At 46.0% G+C, this 16765-nt stretch overlaps 1 protein-coding gene and 2 non-coding genes across 6 annotated transcripts in view; 1 reads left to right on the top strand and 2 right to left on the bottom strand.

The window, feature by feature from the left end:
• DPP9 (dipeptidyl peptidase 9) overlaps positions 1-8172 on the bottom strand; it is a 45787-nt gene extending 37615 nt beyond the window's left edge. For 2 of the 4 annotated variants that reach the window (XM_028713945.2, XM_077922004.1), the window contains exons 1-3: positions 7992-8172; positions 2953-3042; positions 533-607 (exon numbers count right to left, since the gene is read on the bottom strand). In XM_028713945.2, coding sequence (XP_028569778.2) covers positions 533-607; positions 2953-3008 — 131 coding nt within the window. In that variant the 5' untranslated portion in view covers positions 3009-3042; positions 7992-8172. The remainder of the gene's footprint in view (positions 1-532; positions 608-2952; positions 3043-7991) is intronic. The other 2 variants (XM_077922003.1, XM_077922005.1) reach the window with 2 other exon arrangements.
• Positions 8173-9171: 999 nt separating this feature from the next.
• On the top strand, positions 9172-9243 carry TRNAG-UCC (transfer RNA glycine (anticodon UCC)). Its single transcript has one exon. It is a non-coding gene; the product is annotated as a tRNA-Gly (tRNA).
• Positions 9244-10182: 939 nt separating this feature from the next.
• Positions 10183-10255, bottom strand: TRNAV-CAC (transfer RNA valine (anticodon CAC)). Its single transcript has one exon. It is a non-coding gene; the product is annotated as a tRNA-Val (tRNA).
• Positions 10256-16765: the final 6510 nt, after the last annotated feature.

Genomic DNA, 16765 nt, shown 5'->3' with positions numbered 1-16765 from the left:
TTAAGTACTTAATTCGTTCCGGAGGTCCGTTCTTAACCTGAAACTGTTCTTAACCTGAAGCACCACTTTAGCTAATGGGGCCTCCCGCTGCCGCCGTGCTGCCAGAGCCCGATTTCTGTTCTTATCCTGAAGCAAAGTTCTTAACCTGAAGCACTATTTCTGGGTTAGCGGAGTGTGTAACCTGAAGCGTGTGTAACCTGAAGCGTATGTAACCCGAGGTACCACTGTATATGGGAAATGTAGTTTTAGCAACCCCTTCCTATCCCCCTCACGGAGCTACAATTCCCAGAGCTCCCTGTGAAGAGGAACCGGAGGCTACTAAGAACTCTCAGTGTCCTTAATAAACTACAGCTCCCAGAATTTGGGGGGGGGGGGGGGAGAAGCCACAACCTGCTACCGCAGCACTCTAAATGTGTGGGTGCGAATGTGGCCAGAGTCAAGGCCTCAGTCTAGCTATCCCCCGTTGTTCCCGCACTGAGGGCGGCAGCATCCCTACAGGGGTTAAAAAACTAGCATCGTTCCCCAATCCTACCTGGAGACGGCGGGGTTTGCACCCGGGACCTTCTGCATGCAAAGCAGATGCTCTGCTACTGAGCAACAGCTCCTCCTGTAGGAAAGGAAGGGAAACTTTTCCTGAAAACACACGATGGTCCCAGCATCTTTCGTAACACTGTGGGGCAGCTATAAAACACATCATTTGGACTGCCCCGTGTGAGCACTGATAAGGCTAGAGACCTGCCCAACCCCCAACCCCAGCTCCTGTGTGATCCTAAGGTAAAGGGAACCCTGACCATTAGGTCCAGTCATGACCGACTCTGGGGTTGCGGCGCTCATCTCGCTTTACTGGCCGAGGGAGCCGGCATACAGCTTCCGGGTCATGTGGCCAGCATGACTAAGCCGCTTCTGGCAAACCAGAGCAGTGCACAGAAACGCCGTTTACCTTCCCGCTGGAGCGGTACCTATTTATCTACTTGCATTTTGACGTGCTTTCGAACTGCTAGGTTGGCAGGAGCTGGGACCGAGAAACGGGAGCTCACCCCGTCTCCGGGATTCGAACCGCCAACCTTCTGATCAACAAGTCCTAGGCTCTGTGGTTTAACCCACAGTGCCACCCGCGTCCCTTGTGTGATGCTATTATTTATTGTGTGATCAATTATTTACGTACACAAAATACGTTATAGGCAACTCCCCATTTACAGGCGCTCAAGGCACACACAGCTGCACATGTGTGCATTGCCACAAACCCAGAAGCGGCATGGGAAAGCCCTAAAAGAGCGTGAAAACTGCAAAACAGTGCCCAGCAATCCCACAAGCCTTTGCAAGTGCAATCCCAGGAGTCCTTGCACTGAACTTCGGAGGTCTGCGGAGAGTTGGGAGTTGAAAGCTTTTTGCAATGTTGTTCCCAATACCATATTTACTCAAGTCTAATGCGCCACCGTACCTGACGTACACCTTAATTTTCAGAACCTTGAAACCAAAAAAGTACTTTCTGGCAAATGCAAATGTGCCATTGAATCTAATGCGCACCTTAGTTTTCGCAATGTAATTTGGCCAAAAAAGTGAGCATTAGATTCGAGTAAATGAGGTATATGAGATTTTTAGAGATGCTGTGCTGTGGAAAGTAGCCCCCCATGAAGAAGAAGAAGAGGAGTTTGGATTTGATATCCCGCATTATCACTACCCTAAGGAGTCTCAAAGCGGCTAACAATCTCCTTTCCCTTCCTCCCCCACAACAAACACTCTGTGAGGTGAGTGGGGCTGAGAGACTTTAAAGAAGTGTGACTGGCCCAAGGTCACCCAGCAGCTGCAGGTGGAGGAGCGGAGACGCGAACCCGGTTCCCCGGATTACAAATCTACCGCTCCTAACCACTACACCACACTGGCTCTCTACACCACACTGTAAATGTGGAATAGCCTGTATAGATTTCAGAATCAGACTTGTCTGTATGGCAGCAGAGTGTAAGGAACCACACTCCAAGTGGTACACTAGGGTAATTTTAATAGAGGGAGGGGGAAACTAGACTATTTCTCTCTGGCCACATCCGCATTGTACATAGCTCCCCACAAAGAATCCTGGGAACTGTAGTCTGTTAAGGGTGCTGAAAGTTGCTAGGAGACCCTATATCCCCCACCACAGCTACAATTCCCAGAGTTTTCCTGTGAAGAGGGATTGACTTTTAAACCACTCTGGGAATTGTAGTTACGAAAGGAGTAGGGCTCAATGGGCCGCATAAAGTGAGGCTGCGGCGAGTTTCCCACCTGTATCATACAACAATACACCAATGTTTGAGACCACCAGCCAAAATATAGGGGTGGGAAGAACACAGATCTGGATCTGCTGGTGGAATGCGAGGTGATCTCTGGTATTTAGCAAGAATTTTTGACTCGCAGTTGTTTAATAACAGCAATTAGCACTGATAAGATACTTCAGGTCACCCAAGCCATATAATTTTCCTACCTCCCTGTACAAACCTACCCAGGTGTGAAAATCCTCAGGTGAGCACCTTGTCTCAGTATCACCAACACCAGAGGCGTGGTTGGTAGTGACAGGGAAGTTTTTTCTGTATCTGCTCCCATACTGTGGAATTCCCTTACAGAAGAAGTTAGACTGGTTCCCTCCACTAGGAAGGCAGGTTAGGACCGTCCTGTTCAGACAGGCCTTTGGAAACTAAGGGGCAGGCGATGCCGACCACTGGGGCTGCTGTCTGGGCAAACTGTATTTTATTTTCTGGCTCTAAATGTGCCACAACAGGGAAGTGGAAACCTGTCGCACTCAATATGATCCTGAGACTGCAACTCTCAGCAAGTTCAGCCAGCACAGCTAACAGAAAGGGATGGTAGGAATCTGATAGGAGTTGCCATTCAGAAAACAAACCCCTTGTTTTTAACCTCCTGAGTCCCCAACGCTTCCTGCTCCTCCAAAAGCTACTCGAGTCAACTTCAGAAAGTTACCTTCTCCAACTTCCTGCACTTTCGTTTTCCAGCCGAGCCCTCTTGACTTTCTGCATCAACTGCTAAGCGAGCCTTGGACGAAGTAAGAAACTAGAGGGCAGAAAGAAACAGAGGGCATGTGATCACTCTGAAGTAAACTGGCAGAGATACACACATGTTTTGGGGGTGAAGCATAGAGAGACCTTTTGCCAAACCACAAAACCCCCCAGCTGCAATGTTGCAGTCTTTGAAACTCTTTGCTTTTAGAGCTCGTGACTTTCCCCCGAGAATCCTGGGAACAGTAGGCTGTTAAAAGTTGTGGGAATTATAGCTCTGGGAAGTGGGAACTACATTTCCCAGGATTCTTTGGGGGAAGTCATGTGCTTTGGATGTAAAGCTAAAGGGACCCCTGACCATTAGGCCCAGTCGTGGCCGACTCTGGGGTTGTGGCGCTCATCTCACTTTATTGGCCGAGGGAGCCGGTGTACAGCTTCCGGGTCATGTGGCCAGCATGACTAAGCCGCTTCTGGCGAACCAGAGCAGCGCACGGAAACACCGTTTACCTTCCCGCTGGAGCGATACCTATTTATCTACTTGCACTTTGACATGCTTTCGAACTGCTAGGTGGGCAGGAGCAGGGACCGAGCAACGGGAGCTCACCCCGTCGCGGGGATTCGAACTGCCAACCTTCTGATCAGCAAGTCCTAGGCTCTGTGGTTTAACCCACAGCACCACCCGCGTCCCTTACTTTGGATGCCCCACTTTCACTTTTACGGAGGGAATCTAAAGACCCCCTTAGGATCCTCAGCACAGAAGAAGAATAAAGGGTACCACCAGTTGTGTGGCCTCTTCTGTATCGCTTGTGCAATGAGTTGTACAATGGCACGGCGCCAGAGACATCGCCAGGAACATCGGGTGAAAGCTGACTTATACTGAGTCAGCCCATCAATCAATTTAGATCTCTGACTGCAGCTTCAGACAGAGCTCTTCCTAGACCAGGCTTCCTCAGCCTCGGCCCTCCAGATGTTTTGAGACTACAATTCCCAGCATCCCTGACCACTGGTGCTGCTAGCTAGGGATCATGGGAGTTGTAGGCCAAAAAACATCTGGAGGGCCGAGGTTGAGGAAGCCTGTCCTAGACCTACCTGGATAAACTGGGGGGGTGTGTGTCATACTTGGACCTTCTGCCTTCAAAGTGAGGTACATTCATTTCCCCAAATTCTCCCCTTTTAACATTCAACCTTTACTAAGGATATGGGGAAACTTGAAAAAGGGAGGAAGAATGAAGGTTGCAGCAATGTCAGGAATGGGGCTGACATTCAAGATAGAATTCTGTGGAAAGCCTCGTTCTCAAGTCCACAGCCGTGAATGAAAGTGTCTAATATCCACATTCCACCCCCAAAGAGAAACCAGAGTTTAATCCCAGTTTCCAAGAGGAGTCTTAGAATTATTTGGACGAAATCAAAGCTTACAAGCCTTTACTCCTGGGACCCCTTCTAAATTGGTATGTTTCTTAAAACATTATATTCTTATTACAAAACAAAGCACCTACAACATATAAAAGACATATTAACATATAGACTATGATTTTTTATGAGCCCTTGCTCAATCAGTCATCGCCAATGATCCTAATACAATACAATAATATTATAGCAATACTTGTATTCTTAGTTATCCTAGTGGCAAAGACAAAGCCCCATCTCCCTTGTTTCATTACTGCTGCTTACGGAGGATCCATGTCTCAGGAAAAGAACTCTAAAGTCCCCCTTAACACATTTCCCAGAAACAGGTAAGAGCGGGGAACAGAGTTTTACCATGAAAGGTGGAGCTTTTCAGCTCCTGCAGTTCCAGAGAACCACAAACAAGAGGCCAGAAAAATCTTGGAGAAAGTGATGCTTACATTTTTATTCCACCCTTCCTCCAAACCCCTGACTCCATCCTACATGGTTGTTCTCCCCAACTTTATCCTCAAAATAACCCTGTGAGATAAGTTAGGCTGAGAAGCAGCAACTGGGCCAAGCTCAGAAGAATGTAACAAGGCATGTTGGAAGTTCCCCAGGTGCCAGGTGTGTTTTGCAACCGGGGAAGGTCGGATCGCAACCATGTGGAGATCTCTGGATGCCCAGGCTGGCGACTGACATCTCCATCTGGTTGGCTCCTCCAGCTTCCTTAAGCAGATCAGCAGAAAAGCTTATTTATTGCATTTATCTCCCACCTTTTTCTCCAAGGAGTCCATGGTTCACACCCATCTCAGTTAATCCGCACAACACCCCTGTGAGGTAGGTTAAGAGGCTGTGACTGACTCCAAGATCAGTCAGTGAGATTCCTGACTGAGTGGGGATTTGAACCCTGATCTCCCAGGTCCTAGTCCAACACTCTAACCTGCTACACCACACTAGCTTCCTGGAGTCCTCCTTCTAGGGGGCAGCACTATAAATTAAGCAGGTAAATAAATATGGGAAAAGCCAAATGTCACTTAGGGAAGGATCAGAAATATTTTGCTTGATGCTTGAATTTGTTTTATTTGGTGTTTTAAAGGAAAAAAATCTCAAAAGTGGTTTGCAACACATTAAAATACAAAACAGTACAGTGGAGGCTGCAGGTTTCGAATGTGATCCATGCGGGGTGCACGTTCGCAACCCGCAGCGTTCACAACCCGCGTTTGCGCACATGCGGGTTGCAATTTGGTGCTTCTGCGCATGCGCAAAGTGCGATTTAGCGCTTCTGCACATGTGTGACCGACGAAACCCAGAAGTAACCCGTTCTGGTACTTCCGGGTTTCGGGGGTCCATAACCCAAAAAAACGCAACCTGAAGCGGCTGTAATCCGAGGTATGACTGTCTATAAATGAAATTAATAATACAAATAATTCCTCCCTCCATTGGGGGGAAATGGAGTTTAGCCATTCTGCTGTGGCAACCGTAACCTAGGTTTAAGGTGCTATTTGGCCATAAGCTCACATACCAGTTTCTAACACTGGTAACAAGAGCCTGGCTGCTGAATCCGGCCAAGGCAGGGCCCATCTAGTCTACTCTCCTACTCTCACTGTGGCTGACCAGATGCCCTCACGGGAGCCCAGCATGCAGGACTTTAGCACAACAACAGCTCTCCCAACTTGTGATTCCCAGCAGCCGATATACAGTGGTTCCTCGCAAGACGAAATTAATTCTTCCGCGAGTTTTGTCGTCTTGCGATTTTTTTTGCCTTGCGAAGCACGGTGTCGGGAAAGTTTTGGAAAAGCTTCAAAAATCACCAAAGTCTTTAAAAACCTCAAAAAAGGCTACCACACCGCGTTCTATGAGTTGCTCCTCGAAGTCAAGTCGCAACCGTATTAACGGTGTTAAGAAAAAGGAAACAAACTTGCAAGACGTTTCCGTCTTGCGAAGCAAGCCCATAGGGAAAATCGTCTTGCGAAGCAGCTCAGAAAACAAAAAACCTTTCGTCTAGCGAGTTTTTTGTCTTGCGAGGCATTCGTCTTGCGAGGTACCACTGTACAGAGACAAACTGGCTCCGACAGAGGAGGCAGAATATCACCTGCAGACTCATTTTGGTGCAACTGCACCAGATAGATGTGGAAGCTTTCTTATTATCATACCACCTTGTTTGATCTTAAATATCTGGTGGTATTCTGATCCAGCCAGAATAGCCCACAGAATCCAAGGAGGCACAGGCTTCCTACACTACGTCAGGTTAAGTCATAGTAACACAAGGAAAACCTGTTGGATGAGGCCAGTGTCCCTTCTAGTCCAGCATTCTGTCCTCACAGTGACTAACCAGATGATGATGATGATAATAATAATAATAATAATAATAATAATAATAATTTATTATTTGTACCCTGCCCATCTGGCTGGGTTTCCCCAGCCACTCTGGGCGGCTTCCACAAAGACCAAAAATACACTAAGATGTCACACATTAAAAACTTCGCTGAACAGGGCTCCCATCAGATGTCTTCTGAATGTCAGGTACAGTGGTACCTCAGGTTAAGTACTTAATTCGTTCCGGAGGTCTGTTCTTAACCTGAAACTGTTCTTAACCTGAAGCACCACTTTAGCTAATGGGGTCTCCCGCTGCCGCCGCAGCACGATTCCTGTTCTCATCCTGAAGCAAAGTTCTTAACCTGAAGCACTATTTCTGGGTTAGTGGAGTCTGTAACCTGAAGCATATGTAACCCGAGGTACCACTGTAGTTGTTTGTCTCTTTGACATCTGGTGGGAGGGCATTCCACAGGGCGGATGCCACCACCAAGAAGGCCCTCTGCCTGGTTCCCTGTAGCTTTGCTTCTTGCAATGAGGGAACCACCAGAAGGCCCTCAGAGCTGGACCTCAGTGTCCAGGCAGAACGATGGAGGTGGAGACGCTTCTTCAGGTATACTGGACCGAGGCCGTTTAGATGCCTTTAAGAACCCAGGCCACTGAAACTCACCATACAAAACTACCCCCCCACCCCATGGAGGCAAACAATCCCAAACTCTTTATTCTATAGGGATGGGGGTCCCCCAAGTTCTGAAGCTGGGATGGGAGGGAGCAGGCCTCAAGAAGCCCCCCTTCCAAAAGGGGCTCTGATGGGGAAGGCATGGGGGCCAGCAGCCCCCTTTCTTCCTACCCCTCCAAGGAGGCAAGACCCAAACCCCCTCCCATGGATGATCCACAGCAAGGGCGTTCCCTCCATCCAGCAGCATGGGCATTCAGCCTGGCACAAGGGAACCTTATTTGGGGTGTGGTCCGAAGAGAAACCCCCCCCCCAAGTGGGAGAGGGCGTGGCCAGCAGCCCCCTTCCGAGAGGGCGTGGCCAAAAACCCCTGCCTGTTTTAACTCTCAGGTGCCAAGGCGTGGCCTCGCGCAAGGGAGGCGTGGCCTAAGAGGGGTGGGGTCTCCAGGACCTTCTCTCCAGGGGGCGTGGCCACCGAGCTGAGGGCGTGGCCACAGGAAAGCCTATTCGGAGCGTGGTCTGGACCCCCCGCACCCCCTCCTAGGAAAGGGGCGGGGCCTCTTCCCTTCGGCCCCTCCCCTCCGTCCCCTCAGAGGCCCCGCCCGCCCGCCAGCCGGCTGCTCACTCACTCCGTGGCTCCTCGGCCTCCCCCAGGCCGGGCTTCCTCCGCTGCGGGGTGAGGGGGGGTAGGGGAGGGTTGGGTTCCGCGGAGGCTTCACTCCCGCTCCATTTCCTTTCCTGGAGACGCCGGAGCTCCGGGGGAGGGGGGGAGGGACACCGCCGGCCTCCGCGAGCCTCCCGCCGCGACCTTTCGCCCGGAAGCGGAAGCCCGCTCTTTCGCCGTCGCCCAACTCTCGCGATAGTTAAGCGGGGGGGGGGACGGGACCCGAACGAGATCTCGAGATAGCGAGTGCGGGAAAGGGGGCGGGGTCTCGAACTGACTTCTTGCCCCGCTGCCCTCGTCGTCGTCCAAGGCTCGGTTATTCTCGCGAGAGTAAGCGGAAGGAGGGCGGGGCCTCTTGCGAACGCGGAAGGAACCATAGAGCATGAAACGGGAGGTTGCCTCTGACGGTTGGGAGAGACCATCCTGGGAAATTATGGAGGGGTGGGGAGGAATGTTCGTGAGGAAAAAAATTTTATTAAAGGATTTGGATGACGGCGAACTGGGCGGAACCATTCGATAGGAGCACGGGGGGAGATTTGGGGGATGAAAACATGAATAAAATCTTATAATTTTTTTGGAAAAGAAAATCCAACAACCCATGCCTATCTCTTTAATTATATCTAATGTTTTTATGGAAATAATAAGAATACATAACAAAATGGAATAAACGTTTGCAAAATAAAAAATCATTTAAATCTGCACATATATTTTGGTATATACATGAAAGTGTTCATATATACATTGTATAAATGGACATAAATTTAAAATAAAGAGCACAAATTAAACGGTCTCTTACGTAATTGTTAAAAACGGTTTGGAAGGAACCATTAGCATTAAAAAGGGGAGGGAGCCGTTGCTATGGGAACGGGTAGTGACCACTTTTGCATAGTGGGGGGGTTGGATTTTCCACGTTCGGACGGACACCGTTTTCTGAAACGGAGTGGGGGGAGGATCAATTCCATCGAGGGAGTAGGGGTCAGCGAAAGAAGGCGGCCTAACATTCTTTTCGGAAGGCAGGCAGTTTCACATACGCGGTTAGGAATTATTTTTGAAACAATCGTTCTCTCACCTATTTAAATTGTCGGATGGTACAGTCCAAGATCGGTGTTTCATAGGCTAAGAAAATGGAGAGCAGCGCATCTGCAGCGTTGGTGGTATAGTGGTTAGCATAGCTGCCTTCCAAGCAGTTGACCCGGGTTCGATTCCCGGCCAACGCAATATTTTCCCTCGCCCTCTTTTCATTCTTATGTAACTTGCAATTATTTAAACAGTAACTTGCAATTATTTAAACAGTTCCTTTACAAGTAAGACCGAAGGCTACAATTCATAACTTAAACAAAGTTTCTCACTTACTTACCTGGTAATGATTTATCATCCTTTACATGTGTTCATTCATTAATTCCCCCTCCTAATTTATGGGCAAATTATATTTATACAGTATATATGATTATACATGTTCAAGGAGGGGGGAATATTTTTTTAAAAAAAGAAATAAAGGAAATAAAAACCAGATTGCCATACAATTAGTTTTATTCAGTTTTGTAAAAGGAAAAAAAAAATGCAAACTATCAGCCTGAGTTTATTTGAGGTTTTCAAATAATATTGCTAAAAAAACAGGTGTGCAAACTCAAAAAAAGACACAAAAGGAAAGGTGGAGTGGGAGGGAGGAGGAAATAAGACACTTTAGGTTGCAGATTCCAAAGGAACAAGTTCATCTAATGACCAGCTGAGCTGCGTCATGGTAGCTTCTGGAAAGAGGTGGCTGCCCTGCTTAAAAAATAAATATAAAAATAAAAATCTCAGAAATTAAATGCGTTTAATTTTAATCAGCTAAGCTGGGGGACTCATAATTCTAAAGTGAAACATTTAAAAAAATAATAATCCCAGAAATTCAATAAATGCATTTAATTTTAATCAGCTATGCTGGGGAACTCATAATTCTAAAGCGAAATAATAACAAAAACCCAGAAATTAAATAAATCCATTTAATTTTAATCAGCTATGCTGGGGAACTCATCATTCTAAAGCAAAATATTAACAAAAAGCCAGAAATTAAATAAATGCATTTAATTTTAATCAGCTAAACTGGCAGGGTTATAAGGATAAATTAAAATAAAAACTGGAAGGGGTTTTTTTTCCCAAGAAAAAGGCAATAATGTTTCCGCCCGGGATCGAACCGGGGACCTTTCGCGTGTGAGGCGAACGTGATAACCGCTACACTACGGAAACCGACATGGAAGGCTTCTTCGTGCTGCTTGATATTAACTCAAGGGCTTCCACTTTATAGTCTATCTGCCCCAGCTAGTTAATGATGCTTTTGGAAATATTTTCATGCCCTGTGCTGAATGCTGCAGTTTTGCACCTGCGACGCAAAGGCTCCCCACCTCGAACCAAGGATCGCCCTTTGCAATCGGGTGGCCTGATTGCAATGCACTTTGCTAAAAAATAATGGATGCCACTGTCTCCATTAGAGGTCAGGAGAGACTCATCCAAGGAGCAAAACTAGTTGTTGTTGTTTAGTCGTTTAGTCGTGTCCGCATCTTCGTGACCCCCTGGACCAGAGCAGGCCAGGCACAACTTTATCAACAACTTCAGATATGCAGATGACACAACTTGGATGGCAGAAAGTGAGGAGGAATTAAAGAACCTTGTAATGAGGGTGAAAGAGGAGAGCGCAAAATATGGTCTGAAGCTCAACATCCAAAAAACGAAGATCATGGCCACTGGTCCCATCACCTCCTGGCAAATAGAAGGGGAAGAAATGGAGGCAGTGAGAGATTTTACTTTCTTGGGCTCCATGATCACTGCAGATGGTGACAGCAGCCACGAAATTAAAAGACGCCTGCTCCTTGGGAGAAAGGCGATGGCAAACCTGGACAGCATCTTAAAAGAGTCATGTCTGCCTCTTCGTGACCCCCTGGACCAGAGCACGCCAGGCCCTCCTGTCTTCCACTGCCTCCCGCAGTTTGGTCAAACTCATGCTGGTAGCTTCGAGAACACTGTCCCACCATCTCGTCCCCAATGAAGGACAGAACTTCCTTTTTTACGGCACAACAGCAGCAAGAATACTTATCGCAAAGTATTGGAAGACACAAGATCTACCCACCCTGGAAGAATGGCAGATGAAGGTGATGGACTATATGGAACTGGCGGAAATGGCTGGCAGAATCCGAGACCAGGGAGAAGAGTCGGTGGATGAAGATTGGAAGAAATATAAAGACTATTTACAGAAATATTGCAAAATTAATGAATGTTAGAATGATGTTGGATTGAAGTTAAGGGGTTTTTAGCAGTAATGTCATAAAGGAATATGAAAAAATGGATTGTTAACAGGTGAAAATCTAAAGTTACAATATATTAAGATTAAAGATCAGGACAAAACAAAGAGGGAAAGGATTTGCTGAACCAATAAATTGAACTGGAATACAAAAAAGGGAGGTGTGAGGAGGTCCGGAAAACAGGCAAATGAAAGATAAGATACGGAAAGATCGAATTGTTTTTAACTATTTTTATTTTGTATTTTGTATTTTTTCTTTTTCTTTTTTGTAATACTTTGAAAACTCTAATAAATATCTTTTAAAAAAAAAAAGAGAACACTGTCCCACCATCTCGTCCTCTGTCGTCCCCTTCTCCTTGTGCCCTCCATCTTTCCCAACATCAGGGTCTTTTCCAGGGAGTCTTCTCTTCTCATGAGGTGGCCAAAGTATTGGAGCCTCAGCTTCAGGGTCTGTCCTTCCAGTGAGCACTCAGGGCTGATTTCCTTCAGAATGGAGAGGTTTGATCTTCTTGCAGTCCATGGGACTCTCAAGAGTCTCCTCCAGGACCAGAATTCAAAAGCATCCATTCTTCGGCGACCAGCCTTCTTTATGGTCCAGCTCTCACTTCCATACATCACTACAGTGCTACCTCTGGATACGAACGGGATCCGTTCCGGAGCCCCGTTCACATCTAGAAGCAAACGTAACTAGCAACAGCATGTCTGCGCGCGCGCACACGCGTTGCTTTTCGCCGCTTCTGCACATGCGCGTGACGTCATTTTGAGAGCATGCGGCGAAACCCGGAAGTAATGCACTCCGTTACTTCCAGGTTACCGCGGAGCGCAACTCGAACGCGCTCAACCCGAAGCACATTCGAACCCGAGGTATGACTGTACTGGGAAAGCCATAGCTTTAACTATACGGACCTTTGTTGGCAAGGTGATGTCTCTCCTTTTTAAGATGCTGTCCAGGTTTGTCATCTCTTTTCTCCCAAGAAGCAGGCGTCTTTTAATTTCATGGCTGCTGTCACCATCTGCAGTGATCATGGAGCCCATGAAAGTAAAATCTCTCACTGCCTCCAATTCCTCCCCTTCTACAGTGCTACTTCGGGTTACATATGCTTCAGGTTACAGACTCCGCTAACCCAGAAATAGTCCTTCAGGTTAAGAACTTTGCTTCAGGATGAGAACAGAAATCATGCTCCCGCGGCGCGGCAGCAGCAGGAAGCCCCATTAGCTAAAGTGGTGCTTCAGGTTAAGAACAGTTTTAGATTAAGAACGGACCTCCGGAACGAATTAAGTACTTAACCTGAGGTACCACTGTATTTGCCAGGAGGTGATGGGACCAGTGGCCATGATCTTCGTTTTTCATAGAATCATAGAGTTGGAATAGACCACAAGGGCCATCGAGTCCAACCCCCTGCCAAGCAGGAAACACCATTTTTTTGATGTTGAGCTTCAGGCCATATTTTGCACTCTCCTCTTTCACCCTCATTAAAAGGTTTTTTAATTTCTCCTCACTTTCTACCATCTGCATATCTGAGGTTGTTGATATTTCATCCGGCGATCTTAATTCCGGCTTGGGATTCATCCAGCCCAGCCTTTCGCATGATGAATTCTGCTAGTGCTCTTGGATAATTTGAAGTCGTCCCCCCCGCCCCCGTTCGGATGAACACCTGGTGAGAAAGGAATGCAACCCACAGGTTGCTGGGGGTGGGAAAATCAGTCACTGGTTTCTTTTTCCCCCTTTTTTAATTTTTATTGATACAGCAATTAAAAAAACACACACAAATACCAAATTACACACAGGAAGAACCATAGACACATAATTTTCTTAACAAACAATAAAACATATATTGGTCTTAACACTAAAGACCCAACCTCCCATCTATTCCCTATTTCATTTTCATATTACTTATTGCCAATACACACTTTTATCATAATTAAACTTTTCCTTAATATACAGTGGTGCCTCGCAAGACAAAATTAATTCGTTCCGTGAGTTTTGTCGTCTTGCGATTTTTTTCGTCTTGCGAAGCACGGTGTCGGGAAAGTTTTGGAAAAGCTTCAAAAACCTCAAAAAGCTTTAAAAACCTCAAAAAAGGCTACCACACTATGAGTTGCTCCTCGAAGTCAAGTCGCAACTGTATTAACGGTGTTAAGAAAAAGGAAACAAACTTGCAAGACGTTTCCGTCTTGCGAAGCAAGCCCATAGGGAAAATCGTCTTGCGGAGCAGCTCAAAAAACAAAAAACCCTGTCGTCTAGCGAATTTTTTGTCTTGCGAGGCATTCGTCTTGCGAGGTACCACTGTATCTACAGTAATTTCTTATATCTACCTTGCAACTATTACTGAAGTTCCTCGAATGCTGCAACAGAATTTAAACTACTATATTTATTTTTCAGATATTCTTTGAAAACCTCCCATTTTGAAACAAATTCCTGTTTTGATTTATTCTTTATTTTTTCTAATAGACCATCTAATTCGGCATATTCTGTCAGCTTTTGGATCCAATCTTGTATAGAGGAGATTTCATTACTCTTCCATTTTGCGGCGATCAGAACTCTTCCTGCTGCCGTCGCATATAAAAAGATACCCTTCCTCTTTTGCGGAATATCCAGATCTGTTATTCCCAGGAGGTAGGCTCTGGTTTTTTTATTGAAAGAGATCTTTAGCATTTTTTGCAGTTCTGCATGGATACTCTCCCAGAATACATGTATTTTCCTACATATCCACCACATATGGTAGAAAGTTCCCAGTCACTGGTTTCAAGGGGAAGGTTACCAAATTGCAAGCTGGAAATTGCTGGTGGGGGGAACAGCCACTGATTTCTTTTTTCCCCTTCTTTTTTTCAACTTTATTCCAAAAACCGAAAAAGAATTTGAACTTCAAATTCAAAATCCATATTCGTTTTGTCACATAAGCCTATTACATAGTTGACCAAATTAAAACATACCTAATTGTAATAGACTTCCCTTTGTTGTACAGTGGTACCTCCCAAGACGAATGCCTCGCAAGACGAAAGGGTTTTTTGTTTTTTGAGCTGCTTCGCAAGACGATTTTCCCTATGGGCTTGCTTCGCAAGACGGAAACGTCTTGCAAGTTTGTTTCCTTTTTCTTAACACCGTTAATACAGTTGCGACTTGACTTCGAGGAGCAACTCATAGAACGCGGTGTGGTAGCCTTTTTTGAGGTTTCTGAAGACTTTGGTGATTTTTGAAGCTTTTCCAAAACTTTCCCGACACCGTGCTTCGCAAGATGAAAAAAATCGCAAGACGACAAAACTCGCAGAACGAATTAATTTCGTCTTGCGAGGCACCACTGTATATAAATGCAATGCAATTAGAATTAGAATATAAATGCAATGCAATATTAGAAATTTTTATAAGTCCCCCTGTATCCCCCACTCCCCTTCACCCATGTGTGATCTCAATATTTTTTTTTTACTTCTTCCATCTTGTTGTGTCGTTGTAATTTAATAATTATTCAATTGATTCTTTTTTTATTTCCTTGCTTACCCCTGCACATTTTACACATTATCTATTAATATTCCAGTTCCGGAGCCATATTTTTTCATGTATTCCTTCACTCCATCCCCCTCTTTAATCATTCTCTGATTTGAATGGCCTCTACTAGTTGCCGTCAATTTTGCCTTTTCCACAAACTCACAGAGCTCGCTTTGCCATTCTAATAATGATGGTGTTTTCTGCCCCTTCCAATTCTTTGCGATCAATATTCTGGCCACAGCTGTTGCATAAAGGAATACATTTTTTCTCGGAGGAGAAAAAAAAAGAGAGAAACAGCCACTGATTTCAAGGAGGCAGCTGGTAGATTTCAGCCTTGAAAACCAACCACTGGTTTCTTTTTTTGAAAAAAAAAGTTTCTATTGGATTTTACATTTTAAACATATTGCAACATATCAAACTATCAAAATAAAAGAAATATATTCCCCCAATTACCTCCATCCCACCCCCTGACTTCTGTTTTTTTTAAATATTAACTTCCCCTGCTTGCTTTATTATATCTTCATATGACTTATCTATATTAATTGTTGTCATCTCTTATCATTTTAACATCATCTTTACAGTTTTTATACTTATTTTTGTTAATTGTAAGTGCTTCTTCAAACCCTGCTAGTGAGTCCATTTCTTCACATTGTTTCTGTAAATGCAACATGAATGGTTCCCAATCTTTTTTTAAAAATTCTCTATTGTCTTTGTCTCTGAGTCTGAAAACCAGCCACTGATTTCAATGCGAAATGTAAATTGCAACATGGAAATTGCTTGGGGGGGAGGGCAGCCACTGATTTCAAGGGGAAATGTTATGTACTGAGTTGAATAGGATCCAAAATGCAGCAGTCTGATTGGTCCTAGAACAATAGGATCCAGAATGCAGCAGCCTGATTGGTCCTATAACAATAGGGTCCAGAATGCAGCAGTCTGATTGGTCCTAGAACAATAGGATTCAGAATGCAGCAGTCTGATTGGTCCTAGAACCATAGGATTCAGAATGCAGCAGTCTGATTGGTCCTAGAACAATAGGGTCCAGAATGCAGCAGTCTGATTGGTCCTAGAACAATAGGGTCCAGAATGCAGCAGTCTGATTGGTCCTAGAACAATAGGGTCCAGAATGCAGCAGTCTGATTGGTCCTAGAACAATAGGGTCCAGAATGCAGCAGTCTGATTGGTCCTAGAACAATAGGATCCAGAATGCAGCAGTCTAATTGGTCCTAGAACAATAGGATCCAGAATGCAGCAGTCTGATTGGTCCTAGAACAATAGGATTCAGAATGCAGCAGTCTGATTGGTCCTAGAACAATAGGATCCAGAATGCAGCAGTCTGATTGGTCCACAGGAGCCACCCAATCCAGCTCCAGGTGGACGGGAATCCGCAACCTGATTGGCCTACAGGAGAATCCCGGAATTAGCCAATCCCGTGGGGCCAGTGGCGTAGCGTGGGTTGTCAGCACCCGTGGCAAGGCAAGTAATTTGCGCCCCCTAACCCGTGGATTTGCGCCCCCTAACCCTAACCCCCAGATGTTGCGCCCGGTGCGGCCGGCCCCCCTTGCACCCCCCACGCTACGCCACTGCGTGGGGCCCATTGTGTCAATAATGTATATAAGGCAGACATTCTGGGGGAACTTCCATTCCTCCTCACCACTGTGAGCTGAATAAAGAGCATGAAATCCACTCTTGACTCCGAGTATATTTCAAGGATGTTGGGACTGGATGGCGCATGGGCGTGATCCAGCAGCCAGGCCATTCTAATGCCAAGGTCAAGATGACTTTGCAAGTTCCTGGTCCTTCGGGTGTCACACACGCCCCCACTGCTCCCTTGCGACTATTTAATGAAACAAGCCGTCAAACCCCTCAGAAGTCTCTTTTGGGCTTTAGGGATTAATGGTATCGATGCAGCAGGAATAGCAAGGGCAGCTCCCTGGGGAAGAGGCTGCCTCACCATGCGTGCCCCAAACCTGCCAACTAA

Source organism: Podarcis muralis, chromosome 18 (genome assembly GCF_964188315.1).
Source record: "Podarcis muralis chromosome 18, rPodMur119.hap1.1, whole genome shotgun sequence".
In the NCBI taxonomy this organism is placed as follows: domain Eukaryota; kingdom Metazoa; phylum Chordata; class Lepidosauria; order Squamata; family Lacertidae; genus Podarcis; species Podarcis muralis.
Note: the sequence above shows the minus strand (reverse complement) of the source record. Positions and strands in the feature narration are given on the sequence as shown.